The sequence below is a fragment of the Eschrichtius robustus genome, chromosome 8 (genome assembly GCF_028021215.1).
Source record: "Eschrichtius robustus isolate mEscRob2 chromosome 8, mEscRob2.pri, whole genome shotgun sequence".
Lineage (NCBI taxonomy): Eukaryota > Metazoa > Chordata > Mammalia > Artiodactyla > Eschrichtiidae > Eschrichtius > Eschrichtius robustus.
The window spans coordinates 104867470-104888942 of NC_090831.1; the positions used below are offsets into that span (position 1 = coordinate 104867470).

The window sequence follows — 21473 nt, forward strand, 5'->3', positions numbered from 1 at the left end:
CAGTTTGGCCAGAATCCTGCATCCCTCTGGGTACAGCCTCTCAATCCCGCTCCCCCTTAGCGTCCTGTAGAAAGAATGGGAATAAGAGAAAGGAGAAGGAGAAGGGATGGCACAGAAGAGATGGGTGGTTAGGATGAGGAAGGAGCAACTGGCGTGGAGAGGAATACAGCTTGGCTGAGTGTGTCTGCTCCTCCATGGGTCGAGCTGTATATGTGCCAGGTGGTGAGGAGGGCAGAGGAAGCCACAGAACTCCAGGACATTGCTCATTTCTCTTCTTCAACATTTAGAGAATCCGGTCAGTTTGGGGGCAGCCACTAGGGAGTGGCAGCAGATGGCTGCCACGCTCCAGAGGTGCACTCTTGAATGGTGAGGCCTCCAGTTATCAAAAGCAGCTATCTTTTATATGCCAATAAATATAGACTACTAAAAGGCTGCAAAAAGACACATTCGTGGAAAATTACCATTTTTAATTTGGAGCTTTAATCTAGTTATCTAATTTTTCTAGTATTGATCTTATATATCAGCTATAGGACAATGATTAAACTTAAAGAAAAAATACATATTATCTCTTCCCATCTCAACTTACCCAGGAGACGAATGGTCAAGTGCCAATTCTAGGAGAGGATTTTTCAGATTCAACCCACATTTACTGAGAACCTACTCTGTGGGCCAGTTACAGTACCAGAATTTTCCATGGGCATTCTTATGTGAGGTGGGTATGAAAAGTTATTTTTTTAAGGGAAGGTAAAAGATTTCACTTCACACACACACACACACACACACACACACACCCCAAAAAAATGCAAAAATCAGAGGAAACTAAATACTAGAAGTTCAGTTCTGTAGAAATGTATGCAAATACAATTCTGACTAATTTTATACTTACCTCAATATATGTCAAAACTTCTCCCAAATGGGAAAATGACAAAGTTGAGATTTTTTTGTTTTGTTTTGTTTTTAAATGTGATTTTGTGTGGCTGTTATTCTCTATACAAAATGATTATGGCCCTCACAAATAATAGCTAGCTAACAATTCTATAGCATTTTGAAGCTTACAAAGTATTTTCACATACAAAACTCTTGATCTTTAAGAAGATTCTGTAAAATAGGAGTCAGTATATAACAGGAAGCTTCAATTCCTAGTTGAGAAAAGATTTCGGAGCTGTAACTGTGCTGACTGGTGTCAGCCTCTATTCTGGAGCAGTGACATTTTAATAAGCTTATGGCAGGCAGTGGACATTATAACAAGGCTTCGCTCAGATACTGGTAGAAGGTGTCACCACTGGCCAACTAGTTTTATAGAGTTTTTATGGGAATGGCAAAGTAGTTGGTATTCAAGGAAAAGAAATTTTTCTTGCCTGTCTTCTGGGGTACACCAAGAGTGTCTATAACTTGTCAGCTGTCCTACAAGCTCAGCCCTGATAGATTCTGAATTTGTTCACTAAATCATTCACTTACATATACAAAATTATGGCACTTAAAGAATTACTGAAGATTAATTTAAACAGTAAGATATCTAACAGTGCTCTGTTATTAACCAGTATTACAGAAATGGTTCTTAAATGAACTTTGAATTGTTGTTATCTCTACCTCAAAATTCCCTAAATTCCTTAAATGAGGTCAGTTAAGTTCAAGAAAATACTGCAGAATAGACTGAGGTGTTTTGTAAAAAGAAAACTTGCTTGTCCCATTTGAAGAACTAAGTTGTGTTTAGGATAAAGGATTTTTTTTTCTGTAAATAAGCTGTAAGTTAAAGGCATGCCTATTCACTAATAATTTAAATGGCCAAGCAGAACTGTTAAATTATGATTGTCTCTGAAAGCCATCTTTTTTATAGGCTGATGGCAGGTAATCTTCCTAATGCCCAGTGGTCCTCAGGTCATTTCTTTACAGGGACTGATGCTAGTTATAGAATGATATCCACACTCAATGCTGAGATCCAAATTCCAAAATTCAGTTTTTGATGAGATCTTTTGTGATTTCCTTCCCATTTCCTCTGTTCTTCATGAAAATTCTGAGACTCCCTCTCTCTGCATCTGTGCAATCTCCTCCTTACCCTTGCTATGCCTGGCCATCATGCCCATTGTTCAGAACATTCAAGATCCATCTAGCTTAAATGTGACTTCCTCCTTGAAGCTTTCTTCTATAGCAAGCTTTTTCCTAAAATCTCTTCTGCCTTCTCATCTACTAAAGAGTCATCATGAGCTCCACCTTTCCTGGTTCCCATAACCAACCGTTCACCAACTTCTTGATTCTGCTTCTTTAGTATTCCTAAAAGCAGGCACACTGGTGTAGGATATATATGCCTGGGAATTTCATCTATGTTTCCACTAGCCAAGTGAACTTAAATAAGTAACTTATTGTTAATCTTAGTTTCCTCTTCTATAAAATGGCCATTCTAAGAGTATCTAACTCACAGGGATATGACAAAGATTAAATGAGTTAATAAATGTAACTTAGGTGGAAGATTCAACTTAAGCCAACATTTTTCACAGTAAGTTTCAAGGCATATTAGTTCCACAAAATGTTCTTCAAATAAAAAAGGATTCATGGTTAAATCAATTTATTAAACATTACATTCAATGCCCATTTCTCAGTCAGCCATGGTGTACATTAGTATATTAAAGGGTCTCCAAATTCTTGCAGGAAAACAAAACAAAACAAAACAAAAACAGTTGTCCTAACATTCCCTAAGCTTTTTTAACCAGAGGGCCTTTGTGTGCATATATAGCAGCTATTTAAAATTCTGCAGAACCAGTGTTCTGAGAAAGGCATTTGAAAAAATGCTGACTTGGACAAGAGCCACAGTTATCATTTTGGAAGTTATTTCAGCCTCAGGTTTCCAACAGTTTTTGAATTTTTTTTTTTGTAAAAGAGACTACTATCTCCTAATGTTCAGAGTCATCATAAACTCTCAGAAAAATGAACCAAATTGTCCTGTGGGAAGCTGTGTCATAAGGGTAGTAGAATGGTATGAACTTTCAAAAGCCAATTATTTCTTAACAATCTCTTAAAAGTTATGAAAAAAGTTCTGTTTTTCATGCAATGCCCAGTAATTGCTCAGCCAGCCCGTAACAGATGCAAAACTTCATCTCAGGAGAGAAGTTTTACATACAAATATGTAAAAATCCGATAAAGAGTAGAAAGAACTCTGGGGAGATTCAGGAAGTGGATAAGCTCATGCCTGTGATGAAGGCGGACTTGAGATGAGATCACGGTGCCTGAGTTCTGATACCTCTACCTCTGACTATAAAACTATTGATTGTACATGAGGTAAGAGGGCAATAAATGCTGCAGCCTGATTGCCTCAATGTCACAGGCTGAATGCAACCCAGTTTTTGATGGCACAGCAGGAATTCCGAAATCATCTTATTTTTCTCTTTTTATAGGAGAAAAAATAAGCCGAGCTCACATTTATTGCTCATATGTGGTCTTTTCTTCTCTACCATGACATCCCCTAATTCTTCACAAACATAGGACTTATCCCTCCTTTTAGAGATAAACTAGCATTTCTCCAATCACATTAGTCATTTCTACTTAGCCATGTTTGAATTCAGTCTAACTAACAGAATCAACTTAGCTCCCCTATAGAAGAGTCCTATTTTTTAAAGCATATTATAAAAACATGCAGCTGGGAGAGCAAAAGAGAACTAATACCATATCTATTTTGAACAATTTTTACATTTCTATTAAAACCAAGGTAGCAAAATACCTAAGTTGTCTTTATTAACTTCTCCCATTTTGGTTTTAGTTTTCATAGGGTATGAGTAGCCATGCTTCTTTAAAATAAATATCCCAAACAGAAAAAAAAAAAAAAAATCACATAAGGAAGCTCTCTGTTCGGTGAGGTTTACACCATAGGATCACTTCTGTATAGTTGAATGATGGATGGCTTAAACTTTTAAATCTAAAAAACAAGTAAACAAAAACAGGAAAATACATCCAACATAACTCTCACTATCTGAAGTATCCAGTTTGAGAATAATAGATCTGGAAGAAATTTTAGTGAATAACTACATTAAATTCCTAATTTTATAAACATGGAACTTGAGGCTCCAAATATTAAGTAATAAAGCACAACCCTATCTCAGGATGAATGAGAGGTCAGGGTAAAAACAAGTTTCCTAGTTTCCAGTGACACTTTCCACACCATGCAGAACCTCCTAGGGTCTGTCCTCCAAGTACCTGTGTGCCCTGAACAACATGAAATTACACCCCTGTCAAATATTTTATGGAGACCATTTATAAAAATTGGCTGATTCCTTGATAAACTAGTTTAAGGATAGGATAATTAAGGGATTTAATTCACAGCTGCTAAGCTTAAAGTGGGTTCCTGCTAGGAGATTTATAGAGCATGTGCCAACTGCAGTGTCCCTGCAGGTTCCCTTTAAAAATTGTACAAATTTTAGATCAGTAGTCTCAAAGATCTTATAGTGGCTTAATCTAGAAATCATGTCTGAATTTTGGAATCTTAAAAACATGGCCTGAATGCAGAAAAATGCATGTACCAACAGATCTGACAGCTACAAAAGCAGTCAAATGAGAACTAGATACAGCAAAGCCTAGCAGAGCGTCAGAACAACTTAAATACAGGATAGGGATGACTTTGAGGAAGTCTTGGAAACTCATTGAGAGTTGCGTTTTAGTGTCATAGACAGCAACATTAGTGTAATATTGACAGAAGGGATGGAAAAGTGAAGCACGATAAGAAAGAACATAGGTGTGGTTTCACAGACTATAACGTTAAGAGGACATAGATCCAGGTGGTATTACTTTTAAATGAGAACTTTTCTCTTAGGTATGTTTGCTGCGATTATAGTAATTAAGCACACTGCAGCCAAGGTGTCACTATGCCAGTTGTGAAGGATCTGAGGTGTATGTTGCAGCAAGAAAGTTTCCTTTTCTTATTTTCTAAAAATATTCTATATTAAAGGGTTAAGTATAACTTCTGAAACTATCTTATAAAAATGATTTAGTTCAGTTCTGAGATGAGACATCACTCTTCCCTGCTGTTTCTCTCTACATACAATTCAACAAATACTCATAGCAGATTGATGCATAATTATTTTTCAGGAGTCCTTCAAAGAGTGAGTAACTACACATAGTTTGGTACATCCATACCATGGACCTACTCAGCAATTAAAAGGAACACAACAACATGTTTACATTTGGAGGGAACCATGCTGAGCGAAAAAAGCCAAACCCAATAGGTTACGTACAATATGATTTCATCCACACAGCATTCTTGAAATGACAATTTTATAGAAATAGAGGATATATTAGTTATTGCCAGGCACTGAAGGGAGGCATATGGGTAGGATGTGGGTGTGGCTATTAAATGACAATTTGGGATCCTTGTGGTGACGGCAATGTCTTACATCTTGACTACAGTGGTAGATACATGGGCCTACACAGGTCAAAAATGCATAGAAACACCCATACACACGTAGAAGTGAAACAGGAGATATGAAAAAGATTGGTGGACTGTATAAATATCAAGATCCTGCTTGTGCTGTTACACCATAGTTTTTCACGATGTTATCATTGCGGGGAAAACTGAGTAAAGGAGACATGGAATCTTTATCATTTCTTACAACTCCATGTGAATCTGCAATTATCTCAAAATAATGTTTTATTACAAATGATTTTATAACTGATAAAAGCAATCAAATACTAGTCAAATTTAGTACCTTTCTGTGTCCTTGTTATATCCCTCTGTCATTTATTTATGGATTTAAGAAAGAACACTATTTTACATCTCTACCCCTGAGTTTATGCACAATTGCACATTTCTGCAACTTCACTTAGAGATAAGGATCCATGACCTCAACAAAATGGGATAGGGACTTGGGAGGATTTCAGCTTCTGGCTCTATTTTCCTTCTTTAGACAGTGGAAGCTTTGAGGAAAGATGTCATGTTAAACTTCTGATTCAGTCAACAGACATATTAACTTTTTTCTTTTTAGTTTCATGCTCTTATCAACTACTGACCTCCATCTACAGCTGGAAGTTACATATTTTATTCATATATAATACTTTTCAGTTCTTACTTGTAATTCTCTTGTACGTTGTAGATTTTACATAACACTGATGTGTCCCCTGAGCTTTTCAAAAGTACCCTAGGATACAGGGTTCACATATATTTTAGTTTAGTAAATCTACCATAAGAAAATGATTTTTTACCAGTTATTCCTCTATTCTACATTATCACTTTATGTTTGTAACCTTACTGATTCTACTCATCATGTCAAAACTGAACTTATTTTTCTCCTCCCAAGGTTAAAGTAAGGATTAAAATACCATTTATTATCATTTTTATTACTTTATTATCCCCATAAAAGTCTAGAGTCACCATCATCCTTTGCCCTTCTTTGGTGTTGGTATAAAGAGGCACTTTCTATTTTATGTTACGTCCTTCTTTAGTTGCATTGTATTTTTGATTTGCTTTTTCCAATTTGACCTCTATTATTTTTTTAGCTTTCTTTTCCCTGTCTGTGTCACTTTGATTATTTACCAAAATAACTAAGCACTTATGACTTTTCCTATTTTTCATGAATAATAATAGCTTTTTTAGTGCCCCACTTGTATTTTCCCTGATGAACTACTAGATTCCTTGGATACTATTAGATTACCCCGGGAATCTGGCTCCAACTAGATCCAGATAATTGAATCCAGCTTCTGAATTCTTAATCAGATTAAATCATTTTATATGGCATAATTTTGTATGTTCTTAAAATAGCAGTATGATTATTTCTGACTCTACTGAACAGCTAGATAAATCTATTGGCCATAATTATTGACAAGAAAATCAACTCAACTACTAACTAAAATTTATCAACTCCCTTGATCCTTTCCTCCTAATTTACTGTTTGTTTGTTTTTCCTACTATGATAAGTGTATCTTAGTAAGTCCTTTTAAATATTTTGTAGAACAAAACACAAACCAAGTAGATGGACAGATAGGGCAGAAAGAACCTGCCGAACAATTAGGTAAAATAAGAAAGAAATTAATTCTTAATTACGGTTTCTGCTAAATAATGGAACGACCTCTTCTCCAGCCAATCTACACTTTGCTGCCCAAAATGTTTCCCTGAAGTGTAAAGCTGAGAATGTCTCTATCGAAAAGCTCACTGTAGCTTAAAGAATATCAACTTGTGTTCTAATAGTTTTTGAAACTCTATAAAATTTAGCTTTAAGCCATCTTTCTTCATTCTGCATGATATGCTCTGCTCAGATAGTCCTCTGTGCTGGCAGCTCAGGATCACACTCAATTCCCTAAATAAACTGTGACCCTTTCCACCTCCCTATGAAAACCTAGTCAACATTCCTCATCTCCATCAATGAACTTACAACTTACATTCTGTAGGCGGGATATGCCTGCACATCCAATAGATGTGCACTCCCAACTCAGGGATGATCCTGGGGATTGAATCTGTAACACCTCTAAATCATTCCAGCACCGTGTAGAGCAATGGCACATTGGAGGCACTTTATTCTGGAATGAATAGATAAATAAATGGATGGATGGATGGATGGAAGGATGGATGGATATATGGATGCTTTTGCCATGGCCTACACACTCTTCCAACCATTTCTAGCCACCAAAGTAATCGAAGATCCAGTTTGAATTCAACAAACTTTATCCAGTCCCTCTAGTTGGAGGTAATCATTACATATTTTAATTCATAATTTGTTCTTTAATCTGTACCTTCTAAGTATGCATTTATTATAATTATTCAAGTGTACAGTTACCTTTAATGGATTGTAAATCATTTGCTCTCTGGGAGTTTATTTTATTGAACCTTGTACTTCTCAATGGCTTAGCATCCTGCCTGGGAGGGAGCAGTCACTGAATAAATAATCTGTGCACAAGTCAACTTCCTAATCAATAATCTTGGATCAGTGCTGCATATTAAGTCAGTATTTAGAAAATATCAGCATATCGTTCATGACATATTCAACAAGTCCTTACTGAGCCCCTACTCTGTACTAGCAAGAACACAGTTAAACTTTAATTACCTTGACTTTGCTTGATGTGTCAAAAACATGAATTTACCAAATGCTTATTTTCTCATAAACAAAAATTAATTACCCCAAAATGACCTATTTTGAAAAGAATAAATTTGCATCTAGTGAACAAAAATATAGTTTTGACAACTAATCATCTTGTTACAAGGAAAGGAAGCAAAAAAAGGCCTTGTCTGAATAGAATATAAAGGCAGGAAATAGAGTGGCATTTAAAGTCCTATTGGAATGTAGTAAAGGGTCTCGGAGAATTGACTTCACATTCATACTTTGTAGGATGGGAAAAGCTTTATATAATGCTTGTCTCATAGGGTGAATGATCTTTTATATGCACTGACAATCATATGAAAGAGCATTTTCAAATGCAGGCAACTTTGCAATGGGGAAACAGGCAAAGAGGAAACGCATGGCTCCTAAGAGTCAAGGCAAATAAAGGGTCAAGCGTCCCCTCGAACATTGTTTCCACTCCATTCACTCCGTCCTCTACTTCAAGGCTATGTCAATAACCTTCATCATAGAAAAGCTGTTCCTCTATGACATTAGGGAATCTAGTGATTTTGGTTAATAACTTTTGATGTTTATCCAAAGCAATATAACCATGAGGCAAATGAGGGGACTCAGAAACTTTCTCTTTCTGTATTTCAAGCAGGTTGAGGAACCCCTGGTATAGCATGTATTTGCCTGACCATTGGCAGGCAAAGACATATATTCAATTAAAATATCATGTTATAAATGCTACAGTAGAGGTACATAGAAAAGACAGATTTAATGCGCTAAATCAGAAAGCTTGCTTGAGTTTCTGGTTGTCCCCAAAGCACTGACTCATGAAGCCCACTTTTTTTTTCATACCAAAATAAACATTTGGGGTTTATTATATAGGCACAGACAAGTTATCATAGTGTAACTCTTTTTACAGTTACTCCCTACTCAGAACATCAAGATAAAGGCAGAAAAGACTTTTCATATATGGAATTTCAGATTGCCAATACCCATTATAGGTCCTCTGCAATAGGCTGGTTTTCCTGGCAAAACAAAACAAAATTTTTATTACCATATTTGTTTAACACTGAATATGTAGCAGGCAGTGTTCTAGGATCTTTGATATGCAATTTCATTTAATTATCTCAATAACTCTATGAAGTAGTTATGATTGTTTCATGCAGATGAAGAATCTGAGACTAAAAGAGGTAAAATAACATGCCCAAGGCTCAGGAATGGAAGGTTGGAACACAAAAATCTTCTTTCTGACTTTGAGGTCTTGTTTTTGACCACTATGCATTGGAATACCAATGCATTTAATCTTCATAATAAGCCTATTTATTATCCCACTTAACAGATGAGAAAACTGAGGGTCAGAATTCAGTACCTGGTCAAGAGTTACTTTCATCTATGGAGTGGCCCCACACAAAATTAAATGAAGCCCTTCTTCTTCAAATCACCCTTTCCAATTGACTCCATGCTGCTAACAATGAAACATTCTTATGAAGTCATTATCCTTTACTATCTTTATTTATCTTCAAATTATTTATTTGAATAAAAAAAGAATAAAAACAACAAAACAAGCAAAAACTATGTCTCATTCTTACAGTAATCTAGAAAGAGTAGCTCTGGTTGGAAGTACAGAAAAGTGAGCCCTCAGTTATTTTAGGCCCATCCGGTAGCCTCCATACACCTTCTCCCTGCGGACTCGAAGCAGCATATGGCTGTTCTTTTTGCAGTTCAGGCTCCACTGTTTTCTCTGAACCTCTAGGTTGCAGTACGTTTTGTAATTATTAATAAGGACCACCTGCCTCTTGAGAGATTCAGCCTCACAAAACGGAGAAGCCTAATTGTTCAAATGCACTCTCAGGTAGACAATATGCCCTTCATGCATGGACTGAGATTACTGAATAAAAAACTGAAATCAAAATCAACAGTTATACTAACTCATTGTAATTGCTAAGTTAAGAACATATGTTAGTGCCATAAAAAAGAAAAAAAATGTTTAGAACAATGAAGACAATGGGAAATAAAACACCTCATGATTTTCCAGGAAAAAAAAAAAAGAATAACCTACTTTTACAATTTCTTTCACTCCACTAAGATATATTCAGGGCAAATTTATTGCACTCATATATGCATAATCATGCACCCTCTGTGCACAAACTTATCCTATGGTTGAATTCAGTCAGAAAAACTGGCTCTTTGAAAATAAGCCGAATTCAATCCAATAACTGGCTGATAAATGCTTACCATTAAGAGTGTGAAATCTATTGCAAATCTGGTTTAAGAGAATAAGAAGAGATGGAGTACATGGGGAGGAGTGCCCTCCCCTGCCATCATCACAACCCCCACCAGCAGTTAGGCCAGATTCGGGGCCTGTCTCTGGGCTGCAGGTGCAAAACCACGGACCTACCTTCATCTGTGGCCTGCCCCACTGCACTAGAATTATTGGTTTGAGTGTCTGTCCTTCCAGTCTGTGAGCGCCCTGAGAGCAGAGTTCACATTTTCACCCTAATCCCAGCACTTAGCATGCAGTATGTGCACAGAATGAATTTATCCAATCCATTCAAAAATAACTGCCTAGGTGACAATATCTAGCCACAGGCTACCATAGGAAAAGAAACTACATACTGATATTAAATAAAGTTTACTTTGTAAGTGCAGATAGATTTGCTAAAGTATTAAGGCCAATATTAAAGGCAGGCAATGGGCTATAGGGACAAATGGTCCCCATTTTAAGTGAACATATTCTGAACTTGCTAAAGCAAACTCAAGTGCCTCTTCTGACAGAACCTTCACTTCTCTACTCACCACACTCATTCTCAGATCTCCCACTGACCACATAGAATCATGAGACACTGGATTAATAATAGGTAATGTTTATGGATGTCATGTGTGCCAGGCCCTGGACTAACTGCTTTACTGTATTATTTCATTTAATTCTTATTACAACCCATCTAAGGTAGGTGCTATTAATGTTTCTACTTTATAGACGACAAAACTGGGGCAAAGCATTTGTTTGGTGCCTTGCCTAAGATCTAAGCAGAACTTCAGTAAATCTGTCACTTTCCAAGAAACCCCTCCTCCACCTTCAAACAGATGACTAATCCTGTTCCCAAGTAGAAACATTTTGTTTGTCCTGATAAAATTCAGAATTCAACCCTTGACATATGACCTCTCTTCACAAACTAATTCACTCTCTTCTGACAGTTGATTCTGTTTCAGTGAAGCTAGCATGGCTATGTAGTTATAAACGATCATAATCATGCATGAGAAATAATTCTTACAAATCGTTTTGATATATTTTATGAGCAGTAACGCAATAATAAACTTTTCATGCACCGTAAATGTACATAAAAGAGCAGCTTGAGATTCAACATAAAGTTTTATAATAAATATATATATAGAGAGAGATGTGTGTGTGTGTGTGTGTGTGTGTGTGTGTGTACGTATGCTTGTGTGTATAATTATTTTAGGTATCTTCATATTATATATTAATGCACATATTTGTCGACAATTGAACTTTGTTATTTAAATCCTTAATCATAAGAATATAGTAAGCAGTTTGGCATTCATAGAAGTCAGATAAAAAGTAGCTTCCCTATTTTAACCCTTATCAAATTTTCTTTGTTGTGTTTAATTATTTTATTTCACAGAGGTCCGCTGTCAAAAGGGCTTTTGCCAAGAAGCGATTGATTTTCAGATTGGCATCAATAACCCACAGTTACCAAAGCTTTGTTTCCATAAGTTTGGGTTGCAGGACAAGGGAGAAGGTTTCATCAGGCTGCTACACGTAGTAAGGTGTAGATATGTGGTCTTACGAAGTACAGCCATAGTTGCAAATCTGAGCTGTCTTTGTACATTATTGAAGGCGGAACTGTGATAATTAGCAGGAAGTCATTACAGAGACAATAAATCATAAATATCCTAGTTTTCTTATTTCTCATTATCTGCTTTTCTGAGAAATACGGTGACTGGTGCTACATAAACATAGCACTTCAGGGGCTACATTTGGACATACAGAGGTGAAAAATGTATTAAAAACACCAAATTGATGTCTTTTGAATGGGTTCAAACACAAGAAAGCACATACACACGTGTAAAACACACACAGGCAAGAATAATCTCTCTCCCCACTCTCATGTATGTCATAAGTGTTTACCTTCCAGCTAGGATAAGCTGTAGCTAGGAAATGAAATTAACTATTCATTTAAGAAATGAACTCAGCTCTCACAGTGTTATGGTAGCTTTGAGAATCAAGAAGAGGAGGTACTGGGCTTCCCTGGTGGCGCAGTGGTTGAGAATCCGCCTGCCAATGCAGGGGACATGGGTTCGAGTCCAGGAAGATCCCACATGTCGTGGAGCAACAAAGCCCGAGCGCCACCACTACTGAGCCTGCGCGTCTGGAGCCTGTGCTCCGCAACAAGAGAGGCCGCGATAGTGAGAGACCCGCGCATCGCGATGAAGAGTGGCCCCCGCTCGCCGCAACGAGAGAAAGCCCTCGCACAGAAACGAAGACCCAACACAGCCAAAAATAAATAAATAAATTTATAAAAAAAAAAAAAAGAAGAGGAGGTACTTTTACTAAAGGAAAGAGTGAAATACACATTAGAACAATATAACAGTAGAAGAGTATGTTTCTGGTTTATTAGACACATTTTAAAAGCACCTCACTACCTACAGGGGAAACACTGCTGCTGCAGTGATTCCTCGGCCACTCAGTTCCTGTAAACAGTCCAGCGTTACAGATGTATGAGAGAATGTACTATGGACATTAATGTTCATGTAAGAAGGAACTCTGATCCTTAGTTGCAACCACAGAGCACACTCCTTGTTTGTCTGTACCAGAAGGAGCCGGCGTGCATGGATATGGCACCACAGGCTGTTAAATTTTGAAATGATTCCTTACCCCGTGGTAAGCAGATGCTTCTCCAACCACTCCTGTGCCCTCCTCACGCAGCCACTGCCTGCCCTATGCCCTGTGACTTCCCAGGCCTCCCCATCCGTCAAGTTCAGGATGGGCCTCCTGCTCTGGAGCCCCTTATGATTAGTGGGTGCTGGTAACAGACAGCTCCCCTCAGTGTCCCCGAAGACCCCTTCCCTAGGATAGCCCCTCTGGAGGGCCGCCTGCCAGCTAGACACATCTGATAGAGCTTCTTCTCCTGCCGCCATCCCACGTGCCAGCCCCACCTGGTCCCAGCAGGAGGAGACAGAGCCCCGGGTGGCGGTGACAGCATCACACTGGGCAGGCAGATGACCAACTGCCTTTGGCACCAGCCCCAGGCCCTGCGACCTCGCTGCCCTGCGACCTCGCTTCCAGCTGGGCTCTCCAAGTTCTCCTCACGTGGCCACTTGTAGGAAATGCAAAATCTGTGGGCCTTGGGCCTGCATGGCTCTCCAGGGGGACAGGAACAGCCGGTAGCCCTAAGGGCTGTTAAAAAACTGAACATCTCTTCTGGGTACATTAACTTTCTCTGATGCTGTGATTCAAAGAGGTAATGTAAATACAGATCATGATTGACTTCCATCCAGCAGATGTAGCTGCAAGATCCCAACTTACGATGTGGCAAAGGTGAAGCACACTTATTAAGCACCGACTTTGTCATTCATGGCACAGTTTGTCACCCCTCCCCCCAACACACACACATACACACACATACACACACACTGTACAAGGGTTTGAACAACTGAGCCTTTCAGAAAAGTATAAAGTTTCCCTAAATGTATATTTAGTCACTTAAAAGAAAATGAGATCTTTCATTAAATCCCTGCAGAGAGTAAATATCTCTACAGACATTTAAGACTTCTCTTAACATTTTAAAGTTGAAGAAGGATCAAATCATACATTTTCTGAAAATTTATTTACAAGAAGATCAATTCTAACAAATGTTATACACTTAAAGCGTCTCTCCTTGAGAACAATATACATAAAGTATAAGTTTATATTGATACTTGCTTTTAGATGAAGCTGATTGGTCCAGTGCCCAATGATTTTGTATTCTGTACTTTTGTTGGTTATTTGATACTGGAAGATATCATAACGACCAGGAGCGTCTCCATTTTCATTAAAAGTGACCGGTGTCCCAGCACTACCTGTAAATGTTTAGAAAACAATGTTAACTTTTCAGTGAGATAGACCACTAGGCTTATTTCTCCGTAAGAAAAAAATGGTAGATAAAAAAATATTGTGCATAGTAAGAGATATGAAGCTAGTAATCCATACAAGGTCATTCTTGGTAGCATAATATCTCTGACATGAAAAGAAGCCCAGACATACTTTCAGGAAGAAGACGTGCTTCATTACACACACTAGAAAGTAACTGATGAGAATCCAAGTTAGGCAACAAATGTTAACAGTTAAATAAATAAAAGTTGATAGGCTGGACAGCCAATAGTGGCTACGGAGAATGGCAGTTAATAGAGAAGAGTGTAAACGCCTTGAAGCATAACAGCTATTGTACAGTATGAACTATGAACAGCAATTCAAAATGTGGCAGGAGAACGTCGCAGCCAGATTCCCTAGAGTTTTACTTTATTCTGACTTGAACTCCACTCTGAAGCAAGTGCCGTATTCTATGTCTCTTCTAAGCCTCTGCTTTTGCTACTTCTGCCCAAGAGTCTATCCATGTGGGCTACGTTTAGGATCCTCTCAGTGCGTGAGGCAGTGGTCGCTGCGAAGTCCCAACTCCGCTCAGATCATAAAAGTTCCCTCAATTCACTGTGATAGTGCAATAGTGGCGGGGCAGCAGGATGCAAGAAATGTCATCTTTTCTAACCTTCCATTTCTCCCAGAAGCTTTCATCTTTTTCTCTTAATAGCTTCTGCTCACCTTTACTTTCTCTCTCATTAAGTTTTACATAATCACAGGTTTTAAGAGTAGAAAGGGATCACTACCTGCAATGTTTTCTTGTTCCATCTATAGTCTCACTTTCTATATAGAATTTCCTTTTCTCTACTAGCCTTTGGAGGCTGCCCACAGCCCACACCTTCATCTTCTTGCCTTACTCTTTACTATCTTGACAAATTCGCCTGACATCAATCCCTTTTCTTTGTGCCAATCTTCTCTCTTCACGTTCCCTTCCCTGAATTTCTTCTCACTGTATACCGGCTTTAATTTCTGTATTATACTAGAAACTGTCCCCTTCTTGCTATCTCTTTTCTATATTTTACTCCACCAAAATATATACTACTAATAGTTATACATGTCAACTCTATATATTTCCATCTTATAATGAGTTCCTTATTCTACTTGTGGAGTTTTAAACTAAAACCAATAATCACAAAAGTCTAAAACATTCCTCTTTGGAATCTTCCTAAAATTTGAATGCAGTGTGAAGTCTCTGATGAGATGCCTGGTATCTGCAAAAAACTGCTAAGGACACAAGAGATGGCACAGCATGGAGGAAAGAGCACTGTTTTGAGAGTCAAGAGCTGCACATTGATGCTCACTTTGCTTCTGCATTTATTTTCACAACTTACGTACTCTCTTTTCTTCACTTGTCACACAGGGACTTAAACAATAAAGATGAACATATTTTTAAGTCTCAAAAGATCTATATGCATTTAAATTATTATTATTAGTTCACATGGGAAATGACTTTATATATAAATCAAGAAAGAAATAGGGAATTAGAGAAAAAAATAGGAGCTCTCCAATCAACCACTATCTTAACTACTCCTTAGATACTCAAGTGGAAACCCATGTCCTCTAACTGATCAAAACCTTTTCTAACTCCAAGTGAACGTGAGCAGGTTAACTTTTAAATCCTCAGATTCCTCGTCTGTAAAATGGGAGTAATAATAACACTCATAGAGTTGCTATGAAAATTAAACAGTTGCAAAGAACAATGCATGTGGTAATTAAATATGATGATGATGATTCACCCCATATGTATTCTCAGTACCTGCCCATGCAGAGTAATAGACAGGATATTAAACATTCTTTAAGTAATATCTAGACAAAGGATTATGGGAATTCAATGGGTAAGAGATTACTGGATGGAAAAATACACATCAGTTATGAATTTCACATTAACATCATCAACAAGTCCTGACATTTACATACCATTTCAAAATTCTGATGTCATGTACTCCATGAATAAAGTAATATTTACTTTTGTCTCACTAAATTCCCCAGTGTTGTCATATCCCTCACTGAGTGGCTCCTCATCTCCTACAACAGCATCCCAATCTTTTTTACCATAATGATACCCAGGCTAGGAGAATGTCACCTGTGTAACACATTCTCATGAATGTACTCTGAGTTATATATAATTCTTAGTGTGCTAGCTGTTTCTATATCTCTTTTCTCCACCTCAAGAAGGTATACTGGAAAGCAAGCTAATGAGAGCTGTATTATCCCAAACATAATTGTCCAACTTGGATACTTCAATATAATTATTAATAGCAAGTTACACTAAATTTGGCATTGCACCAAGAGGCAATATACTAAAGTATACATACTATATAAAAGTATAATATACTAGAAATGTGGGTTTGGGGGCCAGATCATCGCACTCAAACCCCAGCTCTGGCACTTATTAGATAGATGATCTCAGGTGAGTTACTTGATCTGTCTGTTGCTCACTTGGCTCATTTTTAGAATGGGCTAATTGTAATTCCCATCTCAGAGGGATATGAGGATTAAGTGAATCAGTATACAGAAAACATTCAGTAAATAGTAAGCATTATATAAATATTAACTATTATTTCCTTTATTGTTTTATGGCAGTGCTGTGTTTGAGATCCAAGGTCTATATGAGAGCATAAGAACTTCTCAGTGAGCATGTATGGCTTTTCTGGAGTCACCCTTTCTAATCCTTGTTCTCCTCTACGAACACAAAGCCAAATATACCTAAAATCCAGTTCTTTAAATTCACCATGCTCTTTCTCACGATCCTGTTTCGCATGTTATTTTCTATAAGTTCACTTCCTCCTTTGTCCTAACCTTTCTTCTCTATATAATTCCTTCAAGATGTGTCTTAAAGGCACACCTATAAGGATACTTATCTTCTAAATCTGGAGCAGGGACCCAAGTGTCTCTTCATGTCCTGTCCTTCTCTATCATGGCACTCACTACTCTCTGTACACTTGTACTGTCCATCCCCATTCCTGATCAAAACACTCATTCAACAGATATTTATTGAGAGCCTATTATGTGCTCAATACTGGGTGGACCCTCTGCCTTCCTCACAAGACCGTGGTCTCCTTAATAAAGGCAGAGTGCATTTCTTATCTTTGTGGGCACAGCACCGAAGACTGCTTGATATTGAGTGTGCAATCAATAAATTACAGTAGAGCATGAAAGAGGCACCCACTAATTCCAAGCAAATCCACATTCAGCTTCTTCATAGCATTATGAACTTCACTTATGTCAGCTCTCGTCTTTTATGTTCACAAATGAAGGGACCAAATAAGTCCCTTTTACACTGTTATCAGTGTGATGTTAGAAACCACTCTTGCAACTTGCTTTACTAATCTGATTTCTGATCTTGGGCTAGGCTTGCAGTTGAATTACTTCAACCCTTTCAACAAAGAACTGATTCAATTGCATATTGGCTTATCTCAAATAATTGCCCTGGTACTGTGGTCTATGTAATAAAGAACACCCTTGAGTAACCGTGAGAGGCTATGTTGTTTATTAATTTCAACAAGTAGAAATTTGAAAGATCACCCTTTGTATTGAAACTGGGCACCCTGAAAAACAGAATTAAGAGGCATTTTGTCCAGAAAAAAACTTGAAATGACAAACGTCTCCATATATCCATCAATGTATTATGGTTTACTAACAACACAAGTAAGAAATATAAATATATTTTGTTAGGCTAAATTCATATACATATAGTAAATTATGCTCCAGCAAGTTTTCTTGTGTTTCTTTCCATCCTAGACTTTAGTTATTTCAGAAATTTTGAAGTGCACTAATTTTTTACATACTCTTTAATCAATGTGGGTTAGTGGAGAAATGGAAACAAACAACATGGAGGTGGAGGTAACTTTTACTAGTCAGATACTGCTCTCAGAGTCTATATATCACCTTGGATATTTTCTGTTCAATATGAAATGCATGGAAAAAACTGTATTTTTGTTACTAGGCATGTCAAGCACTCCAACGTGCTTTGGTAGGAAAAATGACCTATCCAAAGAAGATTTTATTTGAAAATATTGGCTCTGTTGAATATTGTTCTGGGGAAGATTATGAGCTTGGGATCCAGGGACTGGGGTTTGCTTTCTGGCTCTGCCAGTTACCTGTGTAATCTGGGCAAGTTACTCTCCAAAAACCTGTTTTGTCAACTGTCAAGAGAACATTATAACCCCAACCTCCCTGGGCTATTACAAGGGCTGCATGAGACGATGCATGTGAAGCACGTAGTATGTGACTGGCACACAACAGGTGTGCAATATGTGAAAACTATCATCATCATTATCCATTCCTCTGCCAACACTTATGCTCCCTTGATCTACATTTTCTTGTTTCCACAACGCAAAAGGCAATGCAAGAGTAATTCATTCACTTTTATGTGCAAATATTATATATAAATGTATTTATAAGTGTAAGGCGCTCAGTGTATTGTCATGTTTATTACTTTTGTTTCTCTTTCTTGCTACAAAACTATCCCTTTTCCTTCTCATAACCACCTGTGCAATTGGGTAAGCAGGAAAAAATAAGAATGGTAAAAATAAAATCAGTTAATTTAGTAATTTTTAGCACCCTTAAAAAGAAGAATGAATATATGAGATTGAAGTCATTGACCAAATGCCATAGGAAATAGCAACTTTCAACAGAATCTCAATTATTCATGCTCTCCCTTTTCTTATCCAATTTATTTTTATCAAGTATTCATTACAACAGTAAACAGAGCTATATATTTGACTTAGAATCATATGATAGTTTATTTAGGAATCAGTCAGATTACTCTTACATATCTCAGTTACTTAGCCTTTGTTCATTGAAAACTTCAGCATTTGGCTCACTGTATTCCCTTCCACCCATATTCCTGTTATCATTTCTAGTGGCTTCATCACACACCTGAATGACTCAGCATCCTGGCCTCTACATTAGCTGACTTTCACACTTTCACATGCATTTCACCCGCCACTAACATGATCAGAATCTAAAATCAGTAACTACATCATCTCTCAAATTGTGTTCTCTGGATACCACCTTCTGCCCCCACTGCAACAATTCTATGAGCCCCTAAATATAGTGATTCATTTATTACCCCAGTTTCTCATTGTATTTCACCCCCATGATAGTTTCTCTTCCCTCCTAGTCTTGCATAGGTTCTATGATGTTCCTTCCAAATGCCTTCTGTCCTTTTATACTTCTCCCCTCTCTGTCAGATTTTATTCCTCTGCCAAAACACTCATGATTGAACTCAATTGTACATCTTCTTTTCTTCTACTCAAGCAGCTGAATATTGTTTGAAAAAGTCATAAAACTTTACTGCCTAGCAAGGCCAGGACTAGATTGAAGCATGTGAGATGCCTTGGGCGTGACTCTTGAGAGTGGGCGCCTCCCTAAATTCTGCTCGTTAGGTGCCCCACTGCTTCATCTAGTCCCGACCCTGCTCTCTGGTCTTACCTTAAATTCATGACCTCAGATTCCAATGTGTAGTCAACATTGTTTTCTGATTCTACCATACTTTCCCAGTGAATCCACTTCTCCCACTTCTGGATGACTAACTGTTTCATGTCGCACACATCCAACATTTTCCTCCCCGTTGCTTCAGCTTGTCTGACTTTCTCACCGAGGAAAAGCAGCAATAGGACAAAGACTCCCTCCTCACTCCCCAACAAAACCTACAGCCTACCTGCATCTATGCTCATATGATCGCTTCCCTCCTGCTGAAACACACGTCCCTCATCCAATCAAAGGCGTGTTCCTCCCCTAGTGCTAGGACCCCCCCTTCACTCTCACTCTCCATGCACTTTGTCTCACAGTTATCTTCTTTCTTGTACATCAACAGGTTTAGACTGTCTGCAGTGGTCCCTTCAGTTTACAACTGAGTTCTCATAGCTCTCATCTTAAAAAAAAAAGCAAGCAAACAAATCCCATTACTAACCTTACTGCCTCATTTATCCACTCTCCTTAGCAGTAAAATAAAACTTTTTGAGTGAGCTGTCCTCACTCTGTCTGTTTTCTTATTTCCCATTAACACATCAGACCATGTTAATTCGAAATGTAACTTCATACCTCCACTGATGAGTCTCAAATGTATACACCTAGCCCTGAGTGCAGACTTACCAATTACCTGTATCTCCACTTGGTTGTTTGAGAACCATCTTACACTTTACATATCCGGACGCAACAGTCCCCACTCAAAACACGTTCCTCACAGTCTTTTTCCTCTTAATAAGGAGCTGAGGACTGTCTATCCATTCAATCAATTCAAAAACCTAAGTTAAAACCCCACATATAAGTGTAAAACACAAAGAGTGAACGTTAACTATGGACTTTAGCTAATAGCAATGTATATCAATATTGGTTCATTAATTGTAACGAATGTACTACATTAATACAAAACATTAATATTTGGAGAAACTGTGTGTGTGGAAGTGTGGAATATGGGAACCTTCTGTACTATCTGCTCAATTTTTCTGTAAATATAAAGTTGTTCTTCAAAGAAGTTTTAAAAAGTAAAAGAAATAAGAAAATTATTTTCATTAAAACATTTGTGTAACCCAATATATGCAAAGCATTATGACATCAAAATGTAACCAATATACAAACATTAATGAGATACTTTACACTTCTTTATATATCACATCTTCAAACTCCTGTGTATACCTTAGACTCACAGATCATTGCTATTTGGACTAGCTGTATTTCAAAAGCTCAATAGCCATCCCTATTTAATAGTGCAGGTGTAAAAGACTAATTATTTCAGCAGTTATTGCTCTAACCCTCCAGTCACTGGGGAAGAAGTCCATGGCTGAGCCTTTCTGATCTGGCCTCCACTTCAATTTCCACTGGACCAACTCCCCACCCCCGCCTTCAATAGTTTCTCCCCTAAAAAGGTGTGGATTCATCCAAGTCTGACCCATGGCTCAGTGGATGCCAGAACTGGAGAGAAGATCCTAAAATAACATTCAAACTGCCCCAGTGGTAAAAACAAATAAACAGCCCACATCTAAGACATTAACAGGTCCTGTCTCCAAAACATATCCAGAATTTCCCCATTCTCTCCATTTCTTCTTCTCTGCACTGGTCCAAGCTACTGTGATCTCTCCCTGAACTCCTAGCCCATATCTATGTTCACAGTGGTGAACAACAATCCACTCTCCATCCTGCGGCCAGAGTGATACTGTGAAACACACATCAAATCAGATGGCTCCTCTCCCTAAAATCATGCAGTGGCTTCCCATTTCACTAAAATAAAACACAAAGTGTTTATCATGGCCCTTAGGCCTTGTTAATTCTCCAGTCACTTGTTTCTATACTTCATCCACCCTGGGATCCTTCTG

The 21473-nt window shown here is 37.8% G+C and overlaps 1 protein-coding gene across 1 annotated transcript in view; it reads right to left on the minus strand.

Moving 5' to 3' along the window:
* GRM8 (glutamate metabotropic receptor 8) overlaps window positions 1–21473 on the minus strand; it is a 778703-nt gene that overhangs the window by 134441 nt on the left and 622789 nt on the right. The window contains exon 7 of the mRNA XM_068550083.1: window positions 13963–14099. Within this exon, the coding sequence (XP_068406184.1) occupies window positions 13963–14099 (137 nt within the window). The remainder of the gene's footprint in view (window positions 1–13962; window positions 14100–21473) is intronic.